Source organism: Coregonus clupeaformis, chromosome 9 (genome assembly GCF_020615455.1).
Source record: "Coregonus clupeaformis isolate EN_2021a chromosome 9, ASM2061545v1, whole genome shotgun sequence".
In the NCBI taxonomy this organism is placed as follows: Eukaryota; Metazoa; Chordata; class Actinopteri; order Salmoniformes; family Salmonidae; genus Coregonus; species Coregonus clupeaformis.
Genome location: NC_059200.1, coordinates 52,989,458 through 53,005,102, shown reverse-complemented (window position 1 = coordinate 53,005,102; position 15,645 = coordinate 52,989,458). Strand labels below are relative to the sequence as shown.

The 15,645-nt window shown below is 43.5% G+C and overlaps 1 protein-coding gene across 2 annotated transcripts in view; it reads right to left on the bottom strand.

Moving 5' to 3' along the window:
• The window catches only part of LOC121574086 (sarcoplasmic/endoplasmic reticulum calcium ATPase 1-like), a 77,527-nt gene that overhangs the window by 38,704 nt on the left and 23,178 nt on the right, over positions 1-15,645 (bottom strand). For both annotated transcript variants that reach the window (XM_045222674.1, XM_045222673.1), the window contains exons 4-6: positions 12,820-12,924; positions 10,203-10,341; positions 21-101 (exon numbers count right to left, since the gene is read on the bottom strand). In XM_045222674.1, the coding sequence (XP_045078609.1) occupies positions 21-101; positions 10,203-10,341; positions 12,820-12,924 (325 nt within the window). The remainder of the gene's footprint in view (positions 1-20; positions 102-10,202; positions 10,342-12,819; positions 12,925-15,645) is intronic.

Here is a 15,645-nt window from a genome sequence, read left to right as displayed (position 1 = left end):
CCAATCAGTATGTAGCCTACCTGTGAGAATAGACTGGTCCACTCTAAGGGTGGTAGACTTGATGGAGGTGATCCTGATGTCAGCAGGGACCTTGTCACCAACTAGACAACAAAACAAAACAGGCTGGGGTTAGAAGAGAAGACAACCGAGAGTTATAAACACACAGCCATTGAATGAAAGCATTAGGTTAACACTCTAAAGAGGGAGAAAGAAGAAGTGAGGGGGAGGAAGAAAGAGAAAGAAAGCAAAATGGTGCGTTTGATTGTAAATTAGTATCTTTGCCCTCTGTAGTGACCTGTGAAGGTGTGAGTCTGGCGGGCCAGGAAATGTAATGACAAAGGAAATGAGAAGACAGCGGCCTAGCTGTGAAACGGCCGGCAACCACCCCCCTGTTCCCCAGGTGACCACTCAATTACAACCTATCGAATCGCAGTGTTCAAACAAAGCCTTGAGCAAAAAAACGTTAGCCAGAGAGTCCTGGCTTAGCCTCACGTCAACAACATGCAACCAACAGCAGGCACCAACGCAGATCGAGTCACAACGCAGTCCCAACAAATCGATTCCGCAGTCATGCTCAGCATCGGATAAATGTTTTAGCTCCCATATCACAGCGTGATAAAGCCCGATTGAAGCAGCTTGGATTAATCCATGTAATGTCTTTAATCTCTTTTCTTTGGCTGTTGTATATTAAAGTCATATTTCAGGACAGGCTGTTTAGGTGTCATGGGCATGCGGGACTGTGGCACCTAACGTCTTTTGAGCCATGCACATTGCTTCCACTGCACACTTTTGTCACAGCTTCACAATCAACAGTGTTGGGGCTTTTTGTAGATCACACCGTTATGCTGGAACTGCTTCATCTAAGATCCAGAGATGGAGTCAAATAATAATATAAAGATATAGGGCAAATACCTGCGAACAAAAGCAACCATTTAAATGTAAACAATTTGTCCGGCTCAGAGCATCAGCCAATTAAAATCGACAATTTACTTGCACGTGACAGAACGCTACATTTTAGCTGGTCCCATCAGATAAAATGGCACACGTTAGCCCTATGCTAACCTCACCAGGAACATGTTCTGAATCAGCCAATTAAAATCGGCAACGAAGTTCCAACACTTGTTCTTTGAAGTGTCCTTGACATACTTCAGTCCAACAGCACGTTCTGATAATCAAAGCAGCTATCACGTGTATTTGACTGACCCCCCACCCCCCTTTAAAATGTAGATTTACATATACTGTGTTTGTGTGTAGAAAGGGGACATAGCCTACAGCAAACAGCTTGAAAATGAAGATTAAGAATTAATTTAATAAGGAGCTACCTCTGTCAGCCTTGCCACAAACACACTGCTATTGCCTAATAATCATATTGCATAGGCTATATTACATGGACGTGTACACCTAAATGTAGGCTTTCAACCATTTATATGCATTTTTATCATCTGTTTAGTCGAGGAGGATGAGAATTACGAAGTGTACAGTATAATTATTGGTTGCACTCTCACCATCATCCTACAGATGGCAGTATTGCATTTTTTCTTTTTAAAGGTTTATACCATGGCATTGTTGAATATTCGTTTCTGATTGGCTTGAAGGGCATTCTAGAGTGTGCATTATTTCCCTATAACACACGGTATAGTTATAGTTAATTCTTAAATGTTCTATGTTTGAGCTGCTTTTGAAAGCAAAAGTCGAATTGAAAACATTATTGGCATTGTTGAATTCGATTTTCATAATAGCAAGCTAGGACTGATGGTTTGGTTAGCTAAACTAGCAAGTCTGTTTGTTTGGTTACCAAGGCAACTACTGTAGCTAACTAGTAAACTTGCTAGCTACTTCAGTTGATGTTGAACACATTTCTAATGGCAAATGTGTTAAATTATAGCCATGGTATAAAAGGGATAATCAATAGTGGCTCTATGCGTACTCACCTTCCACGTCGTTCATCATTTTCCATAGAACGCATAACCCCTCGTTGATTATCCCTTACTTATTGTGAGTTCAGAGGACTCGAATCTACTGTCTTAATGGAAGAAAACACTAGGCTGGATCAGTATCAGATGGTGAATTACTTCTATTTGACAAAGTCATATAACTCTCCGATTAGCCTTTTCTGTAGGCTACTATAGGAACTCCAAATCAACATAGCTGTAGCCTACATTCATTGACATCAGATAGTGTCCTCCTTATGCTATAATAACCTACTAATGCATATGGAACTTTGTATGGTACACCTCAATTCATGATGAACCCCATTAACCACCTTGGTCATATTCCATAAAGGCTCGGCTTCCAAGCCGGTGAGGTGAAAGCCTGGTGGAGCCTACCCATAGAGTGATTACGCCCTCTTCTGGCGAGGAGACATTAGTGTAGGCTATCAATAGTAGCCTAGTCAAGGATGCATCAATGCAATATTGGCACACAACATTTTGTTACAGACCAACGGAACAAAAGTAAACCTTGAATTTGTAGGTTTAAAATATCCCTTTAGTGGCCAGGGTTGACCTATTTTGAGAAAATGCCATTGGTTGGTGGATATAAAGTCTAAGATCTTTGATAGGCTGATGAAGAATTTGTTCCAGGATATAATCACTTGGTGAGGTTCACATTGGGCTAACGTATGCCATGTTATCTGATGGGACAAGCTCCATTTTTAAGATCTGTCACGTAAATCAACGATTTTAATTGGCTGATACACATTGAGTCGGAGAAACTGTTTCCATTGAAATGGTTGCTTATGTTCGCAAGTATAGCCCAATGATCTTCTATAATACAAATCTTCAAATTAAGAAGTTTACAAGTCAGGAGCCCAAAATCTTCATAATAGAGATATGTTGCAACTGATGTTGAGCACACAATCAATATGCCATTCTGTAATGGTTTGAAGTTGTGTTCTGTACAAGATGTTCTCCAGAAAGGACCAATCCTGTCCTCAGACATCAGCCTAATTCACTGCTGTTCACTGAAACAAGGCCAGTAACAGAATGCACCAAGTTTGCTTTTCAAGGTGATTCCTTTTGAAAAGGCTCCATCTTGTCATTTTCCTTGTCTGGTAGTGCAGGAGGATCATTATTTGGCAGGGCAACCTGACTGTGATTAGCGATGTTCCATGACCTACAGGGTGTGGGAGTGTTATTTGGCTTCCCCTCCACCTCTATTAGGAAGTGAAGCACTGACCAAACCCAAGGTATTGATTAAGGACATTTCAGCACTTCATAAATCACATACACGAGTGCATAATGAGTAGGACTACGGCAAACCTCTAGTTTGATGATTTTTATATGACTCAGATTCCCCTATAATCATGCCATTTCCATGTGTGTTGCGCTTGGAGTTCTCATCTTCCTACATTATGACAAGTTCCCAATCTCTCACATTGTATCAACACTATTTCCCTCTTCCTCAACAACAACCAGAAAGAGAGATGGATAGATAAAGAAAAAGATAGATTGAGAGATGTGTATGTGTGGGAGCTGGGGGCAGTAGCTCCACAGGGGGCAGGCAAGGCAGAGGGCAGCAGCGAGAGGCTTTTGAAACTCCCACTCCCAGCATCCTCCTCACTTACTGTATGTAGTCCTATCGCCTCCAACTCACCCCTCGCGCTTCTCCATTCGCCTCCCACAGACGTTCTCTCCCTCTCTCTCCATCCATCTCTCATCACTATCCATCTTTCTCTCCATCTCTCTATTAGGATTTGCCCAGACACCATCTAAATGCTAATACCAGGAGCTTTAGAACATATTCTATTTCAGACTAAGAATACTTACCTTACCATAATGCAGCCTACGCCATTACTGTATGAGAGCAAACTGTAAAAACTGTTAGGCCCTATACTCTGCATCAACATCTCAAATGGGTCTGGATGGAACCTTTGGAGATGAATCTAGTAAAGTGGGCTTAAAAGGGATAGTCCACCCAAATGTCCTTACCCTGTACGCAGTCTATGGAGAAGGTATGACAGAAATATATGCTTTGTTTTTGTTTACCTGGATACCCAATATGTAATTTTGTTATGTGGGTGAACTATCCCTTTAAAGCTAGAATACGCAGTTGAAACAATAACAAACCAGGGGATGGGCCTGGAGAAATGTAACCACTCTCAAATGCATAGAAAGAGCTATGGATGCAATAACTGACCATCCATGATATCAAAATTATAGTTTTAACCATGTGTTGAGGCTATACAGTGTTTGTTTACATTTACTTTGTTTACAAACATTGTAGTAAAAATAAGTGTATATTTTGAGTTCTGATGGGGTACGGCAGATGAACTAAGCTCATGAGGCATTTATAAGTTATATTCTTCAAGTCAATGGATATATATAATTCAAGTCAAAAAATTGATGTAGCAACTAAGGATTCTAGCTTTAACTTTACTTTCACTCCTGTAACTAAGTATCGATCAGACCAAACCCTGGTAGATGTGATGGTCTTATTTAGAGTGTACAGACTGTTCCCATCTTTCAAAAAAACTGGGAAAGTTCCACAATCATAACTGTGGCCTAATGCTGGCACTTCGGACAATGTGAAACCAGCCAGGCAAGCAGGGGAGAGGAGGGTGAACAACATGCACAACAAAACAAAAAATAGGAAGAAATGTAACTGCAAGTAGTTTTTTTCGCACAAATTCTGAACAAGTTTTTAGCCAGGATCATTGTCTAGCTCAAGATACTGACACTTTTTGTGAGAGAAAATACATAACCCTGAGTGTTTACTAGTGTTTAAATGGGGCTTAGCAACCATATTATGTCAACGAGAGGAGAAACAGTGTTTTGATGTAGTGGAGGGGTGGGTAGATATCCCTCTGATCTTCCTCTGCTCAGGCAATACATACAGAACACTATGCCAAGCTGAAAGCCTCTCCATCCTGTATCTGGTATGGTAGGAAATTAGCTTTGACTTATGTCCTCTCACAGCCCACTGACTAACATATTTCATGTGTGTGTGAGTGCATGCGTGCGCATGAACAGTATGAGGGCCCTGCCCTCCACTCCACTCAGCAGCCAGTCAGCAGGGACTGGGTGGGAAAGACTAACTGAACTCCCTCATTAATCTACAGTATATAGAGCTGCTGACAGAGAGGAGTGATACTCTGACCAGCCGTCCACAGAGGAGACCCTGGTGCCAGGGACAGACGGGGTCACACCCCATTTCAACAGAAAATAGTTCCCTCTCCACTCCAGTTTAAAAAGATGCCAGATTGCCATGGAGATAATAAACAGTAATGGAGTAGCTAGATCTCAGAGACTGCAAATATCCCAATTCTGTTCCTTGTGTGTGTGTGTGTGTGTGTGTGTGTGTGTGTGTGTGTGTGTGTGTGTGTGTGTGTGTGTTGAACCTTCATATCCATGCATACTGACCAAATTATGAAGACAAGCATTGTAATGTAGAATTCTATAAAGTGGAAGAGGTGATTTTTTGTTGTTGTCTATCAATAATGGCAAACCACCTAGTACTGACAACTTGGATGGAAAATGACGAAGGATGGTTGCGACCATATGTGACTTGTTCCACCGTTACCAGTCACATTGACCCCAACATACATTTTGAGTTCTATACATTTTTTAAAAGAGATTTTAAACTTCAAAATGTATAACTTGTGTATCAGTTCTCCAAATTGAGCTCAGTAGAGCTAGTTATAACAGATCAGCTGTTCAGAGAAAACACCCCCGAAATGTCTGTTTTCAGCGTGGGGATGTTTGCAACGCAAGTTCTACTGTAACATACATCATTTCTGTTATTTGGCATAACTTGAAGCTTTCTAGCTACTGTGGTATCGTGTCGAATGCTGGTGGGTGTTGCTGTCGATCAAAGAATCCCTTAGGCTGTATCGTGTTTTTAGAGACTTTTATTAATACCACGAGGTTACAGCGTAAGTTAACAGATACCGCGAAGATCTGGAGAAGCAGTCCCAACTGAATCTTAATGCTTTCTAACTCTTCGTCGCTGCTCCCCCCCTTATATAGCCTTCCAAGAGTTGAATAGCTCCCTCTACTGTTCGATCCCCGTATCTTACCACCCACTTCCGGTCTGTCATATGTGACGTCACGCTAAAACCCTCCCTCTTGATAGCAATAATCAACCTTCCATTTCTTCATGAAAAACCGTTAACAAAGACATAATTTTAATATACTACACTACTTATTGAACAGTTTAACAGGAAAATGTACTAGCTAGCTGGTTAATATGTCTAAAAACAAGTTTGTGGGTGTTCTAGCAAGATAAACAGCTAGTTAGCTAGCTTGTCAGTTGACTTTTAGTGTTGAACGTTGGATTTTCGTATCACAAGGCTTTAAAAGTGTACTTACACTTTGATTTCGACATTCAAACTAATTGGGTTGGTTAGAAAACATGTTGTTCTAGAGCAGTGGTCACCAACCGGTTGATCACCAAACATTTCTGTAGAAAAGACTTGCGCTCCTTTTTAAAACATTTGTGTTGCGCTGTTCCAAGTAGGTGCACTTGCTTCAGAAGCCCTGCACACCGGGTAAGCAAAGTGTTCAACCATTTGATTTGTCTGAAAATACCAACTCCACCTACCTGGTGGACCAGGAGATCAAATCACTGTGCCTACAGAGATTCCACGACACCGGCCACAGCAAAGATTGATACTAGCCTTCGTAAGATTTAATACATTTTAAAACCATGACCACAGAGAGACTGTCAAAGAATACAGCAAAGAGCTGCTGTTTTTATGAGTGAGTTCATGTTTAATTTCTTTTTTTAATTCAGCACTGTCAACAGTTGTAATTCAACACTATTACAAAATATAAAATGCCCTTCTCCCTACTTCTGCTTGCGCTGCAGCTGCAAGGAATGTGTAGCCAAGTGTATCGATAGCCCTGCATTTGTATAATTATTATTAGCAGCACATATTTTAATAATATCAAGGAATATTTCACTTTCTCTGGTCATAGGAACAACATGTATTTGTGCATGGTGCGGTGCGTCTCGAGAGTCGCCATCAGGTGGAAGACGGTGTCACCTCTCTCTGGTCAGTCTCACCGGAGGAAAGGAAGGAGAGAGGAGGGACTGTGAGAAGCGGACCCTCTGCTGCTCTCTCTCCCTCCCCTGAGACTAATGCCTTGTTCAAAACAACAACTGGGAACTCAGAAATCTCAGATTTCAGTGCGTTCAAGACAACTGGGAACCCAGAGAAAACGAGATCTGAATAGTTTTGAACAGTCATCAATATCGGAATTCCAAGTCGGAAACTGGCATCTTTCTAGACTGCTAACTTTACGACCTGAAGATCACTGACGTCATGATTTGACCTAGTTTTTTTCAGAGTTCCCAGTTGTCTTGATAGCACCATGACCATCAGATGCAGGTACCATCAGTCCAGTAAAATAAAAAAGCAAATTATATGCTCAGATGTGCCTCACAAGTGCTACACCAATTAAAGCTTGTGTTTTGAAAAATAATATGGTCTGAGAAGAACAATTTTGGCAGGCCAGGCATATAGCCAATATGCTGTGATAATGTATTAGGCCTACTGCACAAACCTAATTCTTACAGAACTGTTTTTATTAGGTTAATGTTAAAAATAAAAAAAATCCTGAGTGGCGCAGCGGTCTAAGGCACTGCATCGCAGTGCTTGAGGCGTCACTACAGACCCGGGTTCAATCCCAGGCTGTGTCACAGCCGGCCGTGACCGGGAGACCCGGCTTGGCTGGCCGGGATTTCCTTGTCCCATCGCGCTCTAGCGACTCCTTGTGTCGGGCTGGGCGCCTGCGAAGTTGACTTCGGTGGCCAGCTGGACGGTGTTTCCTCCGACACATTGGTGCCGCTGGCTTCCGGGTTTAGCGAGCAGTGTGTCAAGAAGCAGTGCGGCTTGGTAGGGTCGTGTTTCGGAGGACGCATGGCTCTCGACCTTCGCCTCTCCCGAGACCGTAGGGGAGTTGCAGCGATGGGACAAGACTGTATCTACCAAATTGGATATCATGAAATTGTGGAGAAAAAGTACAAAAAAATAATAAAATAAATATTTTAAAAAACGTACATCTGCGCGGTAGATCTCGGCTTACTTTTTGACTGTGAAAAATGACTTGACTCAGGCGACCACTGTTCTAATTCCAATAACAGACCATATCAATATTTTTGACTATAAAAAAAAAATGCTAATTAGCTATCGCAACTAATTTTGATAGAGCATGTCACATATTGCCACTCCTATTCGCCATCTCTTCAATCTAAGCCTACAGGAACGTGTGTGCCCTCAGTACGCTTATAGGGAAGGGCACTCAACATGTACGGCACTAACGCAAATGACTGATGATTGGCTTAAAGAAATTGATAAGAAGATTGTGGGAGCTGTTTTATTAGACTTCAGTGCAGCTTTTGACATTATCGATCATAGTCTGCTGCTGAAAAAACATGTGTTATGGCTTTACATCTTCTGCCATATCGTGGATCGAGAGTTACCCAGAACAAAGAGGGTCTTCTTTAATGGAAGCCTCAATAACGTAAACGAGCTAGAGTTTGGCATACCTCAAGGTAGCCGTCTTGGACCCTTACTTTTAAAATGTTTTACTACTGGCCTAGTATTGAGTAAAGCCTGTGTGTCTATGTATGTTGATGACTCAACACTTCGAGCTGCAGTCAGTTCTAAAATAGGTGGCAAGTAATAAGCTAGTCCTAAATATATAAAAAACTAAAAGCATTGTTATTTTGCTAAAACCTAAACCTCATCTAAATACTGTAATGAATAATGTGGCAATTGAGCAAGTTGAGGAGACTAAACTGCTTAGTGTAACCCTTGAGTGTAAACTGACATGGTCAAAACATATTGATGCAATGGTAGTTAAGATGGGGAGAGGTCTGTCCGTGATAAAGCGCTGCTCTGATTTCCCAATTAACAAAAAAGTCCTACAGGTCTTAGTTTTATCACAACTGGACTACTGCCCAGTTATATGGTCAAGTGCAACAAAGAAGAACATAGGCAAATTACAGTTGGCCCAGAACAGAGCAGCACAGCTGGCCCTTCTAAATTGTAATGTAATTGTGGATTTTATATTGTATATTTGTAACAGAGTAATAATGTAATAATATCTTGTATGATGTATAGTTTTATTTATGATGTAGGCTGTTGTGTTTTGATGTGATGTAATTGTTTTAACCCTGTTTGGATCCCAGGAAGAGTAACTAATGGGGATCCTAATAAATACTAAATGTGGGCCTGTTATAGCTAATCCCGGTCGACAGTTGACAAACAAACAGACACACACACACACCTGAACAAAGAGAGTCTGTTTCCTACGGCACTGGAGTAAGTAATTTACACCTCCACCTCTCTCCTCTTTTCTCTCTCTCCCTCCTTCTCCACCAGATAAACATGCGACGATGGAGAGAAGGAAAAAAGAAACAGTCTCGCCTGTGAAATCCTCAGTCTGTCAATGGTTGAAGTCGTTTCATTCTCAAAACCATGCTACCTGACAATAACACTGAATTCATTCTAGCTAGCAAGCACATTACCCATTCAGAGCACACGATCCCTTTCTCCTGTCTTCTGTTGTGAGGTGCGCAGTGCAGTGATTATGAATGAAAGCTGTGATCCCAGTCTCACTCCCTCCATCCTAACCCTTTCCATCCCTCCTTCTGAAGACATCACTCTGCTGCTGCTTCTGAGAGATCATTAGCGAGGCAAAGCCAAGGTTTACACAAACAAACACTAATCACTTTGATGATGAGACCATGTCCGCACTGTGTGTGTGTCATACACAGATGTTCTGGAACCAGTGACAACAAGACTACTTTTAGACAGAGGGCAGAGTGTGAGTGAAGGAGTGAGTGAGTGAGTGAATGTATAGCTGACAAATACCCAGCAGCAGTGACCAGGTGGTAAAACTGAGAGCATGGAAAAGCCAAGGGAAACTCTGTGGAAATTTAAATAGGCCCCTAAATACAGGGACAACCGCAGCCACTTTGCAGTATAACGTGCACACACACACACACACACACACAAACACACACACACACACACACAGCTGTGGTCCTGGCTGGCACCTGAGGGCCCAGAGGAAAGGCTCTTATGTAAGTTAGTTGAGCAATGTTTCCAGCACTGGAAATTGGACATGGGGCCTTACACATGAGTGTGTGTGTGTGCGCGTGTGTATATGTTGGGTAAGGGCAAGCATGCATGGTGAGGGGGAACACAGAGAAAGACTGACACTGAAAATACCTGTTTTTCCCCCTCTACTCACCGGCAATCTCCACAACGTCCCCAGGCACTATTTCCCGGGCCTTGACCCTCTGGACTGCCTTGCGGTTCATGCGGTACACCTTGGCTATCTCTGGCTCGTACTCCTTGAGAGCCTCGATGGCGTTCTCCGCATTCCTCTCCTGGACCACAAAGAAAGAAAGTGTGAGAGAGAGCGAGCGAGCGACAAAGAGAAACAGAGAGAGACAGAGTGGCAGGTTCAGTACCAACACAGAGGCCAAAAGGTCAATGCTTTACTGCAGCCCCATTTTGTACCACGGTGCAGTGTTTGCATATTTCTGTCGACTTGGAATGAAGTCCTAAATTGGAATGAACACTAGAAAGGCAGTGTCTACAAACTAAATATCCAACCCATAGACTGATCTTACCCAGTGCTCTCTCTCAGTCTCTCTCTCTCATACAGCTACAAATTGTTCCTCAAAACCCCCGTTTAACATGTCTTAACACTCATCTACCAATCCCTCAAGGGCCAAAGTGCTCTATTCAGGGACCTATTCTGATTAGGCTGCTTTTCAAAGTTCTTCAATTTACACTGAACTGTCTGTCTCCAGATCTACAGACTGAAATGAACAAAGACATTTTTACATTTTAGTCATTTGACAGATGTTCTTATCCAGAGCGACTTACAGTTAGTGCATTCATCTTAAGATAGCTGGGTTGGACAACCACATACAGTAAAAAAAAAAATATCTCATCAATCTACACACAATACCCCATAATGAAAAAGCAAAACCAGGTTTTTAAAAAACTGAAATATGACATTTACGTAAGTATTCAGACCCTTTACTCAGTCCTTTGTTGAAGCACCTTTGGCAGCGATTACAGCCTCAAATCTTCTTGGGTATGACGCTACAAGCTTGGCACACCTGTACTTGGGGAGTTTCTCCCATTCTTCTCTGCAGATCCTCTCAAGCTCTGTCAGGTTGGATGGGGAGCGTCGCTGCACAGCTATTTTCAGGTCTCTCCAGAGATGTTCGATCGGGTTCAAGTCCGGGCTTTGGCTGGGCCATTCAAGGACATTCAGAGACTTGTCCCGAAGCCACTCCTGCGTTGTCTTGGCTGTGTGCTTAGGGTTGTTGTCTTGTTGGAAGGTGAACCTTCGCCCCCAGTCTGAGGTCCTGAGCAGGTTTTCATCAAGGATCTCTCTGTACTTTGCTCCATTCATCTTTCCCCTTGATCCTGACTAGTCTCCCAGTCCCTGCTGCTGGAAAACATCCCCACAGCATGATGCTGCCACCACCATGCTTCACCGTAGGGATGGTACCTGGCTTCTTCCAGACATGACGCTTGGCATTCAGTCCAAAGAGTTCAATCTTGGTTTCATCAGACCAGAGAATCTTGTTGCTCATGGTCTGAGAGTCCTTTAGGTGCCTTTTGGCAAACTCCAAGCGGGCTGTCATGTGCCTTTTACTGAGGAGTGGCTTCCGTCTGGCCACTCTACTATAAAGGCCTGATTGGCGGAGTGCTGCAGAGATAGTTGTCCTTCTGGAAGGTTCTCCCATATCCACAGAGGAACGCTGGAGCTCTGTCAGAGTGACCATCGGGTTCTTGGTCACCTCCCTGAGGTGAGGAGGGGTTTATTTAAGATACTCTTTGAAGAGGTAGGGTTTCAGGTACTTTCGGAAGATGGGCAGGGACTCTGCTGTCCTAGCTTCAGGGGGAAGCTGGTTCCACCATTGGGGTACCAGGACAGAGAAGAGCTTGGACTGGGCTGAGCGGGAGCTGCCCTCCCGTAGGGGTGGGAGGGCCAAGTGACCAGAGGTGGTAGACAGCATGTCATCACTCTCGGACTAAAAGGCCTTCAGAAATGGCATTCACATCATAAATGGCTTATTTTACTGGCGCCTCTAGAAGCAGATATGTACATTGTCATGCATATATATGGTTGGGCCGATACCAGTATCGCAATATTTTTTAATATACTCTTTGATCCTTTAAAAACCTGCTGTATGTAAAATATTGTGTGCTATAGCTTTGAAAATAAATACATGTGACTCTGGATGACAACATAATGAAGTTTGTTTCCAACATTGTGGCTGTTTTCCTAAAGAAGTTAAACCCGCCTTGTGTTTTGCTTCCTTGCCACGACACTAACGAGTATCACAATACTGGTATCGTCTCTGCCCTAATACATGGCCTACGGGGCTATTTAAAAGCTTTCTAAGAGCATGGCATTGGCTGTGGTTTGAACTTGGGTTCCATGGTTTCCATGTTTCGACTGATAAGGCTCTCCTCTCCTACAATAAAGTACATCAATAAAGCCCTGCTGACACATATGATGATCGAAAGCCAAACAGAGGTTATGTTTTCCGTATAGGATAAAGGACACTTTATATAATGACCTCCTCACCCTAAGTGACACACCATTAAATATTGTATCTCAGCACCATCTCATCTGGTACCTGCTCCAGGCAAATACCAGCTGGGTAGGAGTAATACTGTACACACACAGGTGAGCAAAGGATACACAAATATAATTTGTCTGAAAATGCACACACACACACACACACACACACACACACACACACACACACACACACACACACACACACTGTGACATCAGGTGAACACCCACACACAATAAGAAGAGGGGGTCTCACCTGCCAGACTCCGATCACAGCGTTAGCGATGAGGATGAGCAGGATAACGATGGGCTCCACGAAGGCTGTGATGGTCTCCTCCCCTTCCTCAAACAGAGCCAGCACCTGGAACAGACAGAGAGAGAGAAATATGTGAGTCTCCTCTCCAGATAAACAAAGAGAGAGAGCGAGGGGAGAGTAGCCTCAATATGAGCCTCCTGGACAGAGAGAGGGGAGAGTAGCCTCAATATGAGCCTCCTGGACAGAGAGAGGGGAGAGTAGCCTCAATATGAGCCTCCTGGACAGAGAGAGAGGGGAGAGTAGCCTCAATATGAGCCTCCTGGACAGAGAGAGAGGGGAGAGTAGCCTCAATATGAGCCTCCTGGACAGAGAGAGAGGGAAGAGTAGCCTCAATATGAGCCTCCTGGACAGAGAGAGAGGGGAGAGTAGCCTCAATATGAGCCTCCTGGACAGAGAGAGAGGGGAGAGTAGCCTCAATATGAGCCTCCTGGACAGAGAGAGAGGGAGAGTAGCCTCAATATGAGCCTCCTGGACAGAGAGAGAGGGGAGAGTAGCCTCAATATGAGCCTCCTGGACAGAGAGAGAGGGGAGAGTAGCCTCAATATGAGCCTCCTGGACAGAGAGAGAGGGGAGAGTAGCCTCAATATGTGTCTCCTGGACAGAGAGAGAGGGGAGAGTAGCCTCAATATGTGTCTCCTGGACAGAGAGAGGGGAGAGTAGCCTCAATGTGTCTCCTGGACAGAGAGAGGGGAGAGTAGCCTCAATATGAGCCTCCTGGACAGAGAGAGAGGGGAGAGTAGCCTCAATATGAGCCTCCTGGACAGAGAGAGAGGGGAGAGTAGCCTCAATATGAGCCTCCTGGCTCCAGAGGACCATTACCATTATCAGAATGTACAGCCATTCAAATCACCTTTGACCCTAGTTCTGACCTAATATTTGTCTGTATTTGTCTGAAATTTGTGAACATCACACTTTGTTGATGCAGCTTATAAAAACATTAAACGCTTAGTCTTATAGCTCTATAAAAACAGTTTGTAAAAATCACTAATTATCAACAGCAAGCATTCTTTGTAGAGGGTGTAGTCTCCTTGTAGCTTGGTCCTGTCTCCACCTCTAGTGAGTGGTAGTACGTACAGTATATACAGTGGGGAGAACAAGTATTTGATACACTGCCGATTTTGCAGGTTTTCCTACTTACAAAGCATGCAGAGGTCTGTCATTTTTATCATAGGTACACTTCAACTGTGAGAGACGGAATCTAAAACAAAAATCCAGAAAATCACATTGTATGATTTTTAAGTAATTAATTTGCATTTTATTGCATGACATAAGTATATGATCACCTTCCAACCAGTAAGAATTCCAGCTCTCACAGACCTGTTAGTTTTTCTTTAAGAAGCCCTCCTGTTCTCCACTCATTACCTGTATTAACTGCACCTGTTTGAACTCGTTACCTGTATAAAAGACACCTGTCCACACACTCAATCAAACAGACTCCAACCTCTCCACAATGGCCAATACCAGAGAGCTGTGTAAGGACATCAGGGATACAATTGTAGACCTGCACAAGGCTGGGATGGGCTACAGGACAATAGGCAAGCAGCTTGGTGAGAAGGCAACAACTGTTGGCACAATTATTAGAAAATGGAAGAAGTTCAAGATGACGGTCAATCACCCTCGGTCTGGGGCTCCATGAAAGATCTCACCTCGTGGGGCATCAATAATCATGAGGAAGGTGAGGGATCAGCCCAGAACTACACGGCAGGACCTGGTCAATGACCTGAAGAGAGCTGGGACCACAGTCTCAAAGAAAACCATTAGTAACACACTACGCCATCATGGATTAAAATCCTGCAGGGTCCCCCTGCTCAAGCCAGCGCATGTCCAGGCCCGTCTGAAGTTTGCCAATGACCATCTGGATGATCCAGAGGAGGAATGGGAGAAGGTCATGTGGTCTGATGAGACAAAAATAGAGCGTTTTGGTCTAAACTCCACTCGCCGTGTTTGGAGGAAGAAGAAGGATGAGTACAACCCCAAGAACACCATCCCAACCGTGAAGCATGGGAGGTGGAAACATCATTCTTTGGGGATGCTTTTCTGCAAAGGGGACAGGACGACTGCACCGTATTGAGGGGAGGATTGATGGGTCCATGTATCGCGAGATCTTGGCCAACAACCTCCTTCCCTCAGTAAGAGCATTGAAGATGGGTCGTGGCTGGGTCTTCCAGCATGGAGGGAGCTGAAAGTCCGTATTGCCCAGCGACAGCCCCGAAACCTGAAGGATCTGGAGAAGGTCTGTATGGAGGAGTGGGCCAAAATCCCTGCTGCAGTGTGTGCAAACCTGGTCAAGACCTACAGGAAACGTATGATCTCTGTAATTGCAAACAAAGGTTTCTATACAAATTATTAAGTTCTGCTTTTCGGATGTATCAAATACTTATGTCATGCAATAAAATGCAAATTAATTACTTAAAAATCATACAATGTGATTTTCTGGATTTTTGTTTTAGATTCCGTCTCTCACAGTTGAAGTGTACCTATTATAACAATTACAGACCTCTACATGCTTTGTAAGTAGGAAAACCTGCAAAATCGGCAGGGTATCAAATACTTGTTCTCCCCACTGTAGGTGCTAAGATCACTGGCGCTCAACTGACTCCCTGTTCTATTCCCAGCCCAACAGTTACAATGGACAAACTGTTGCCATTGGAGATTGTGTGTGACAGGGCCTAGTTGCCCATTCCTCTAGTAAATACAGGTGCTCTGTGGTAACTAAAGGCCCTTCCGACCCAAAATGGCAACAGGGAAATGGATGACGTGTAAAGG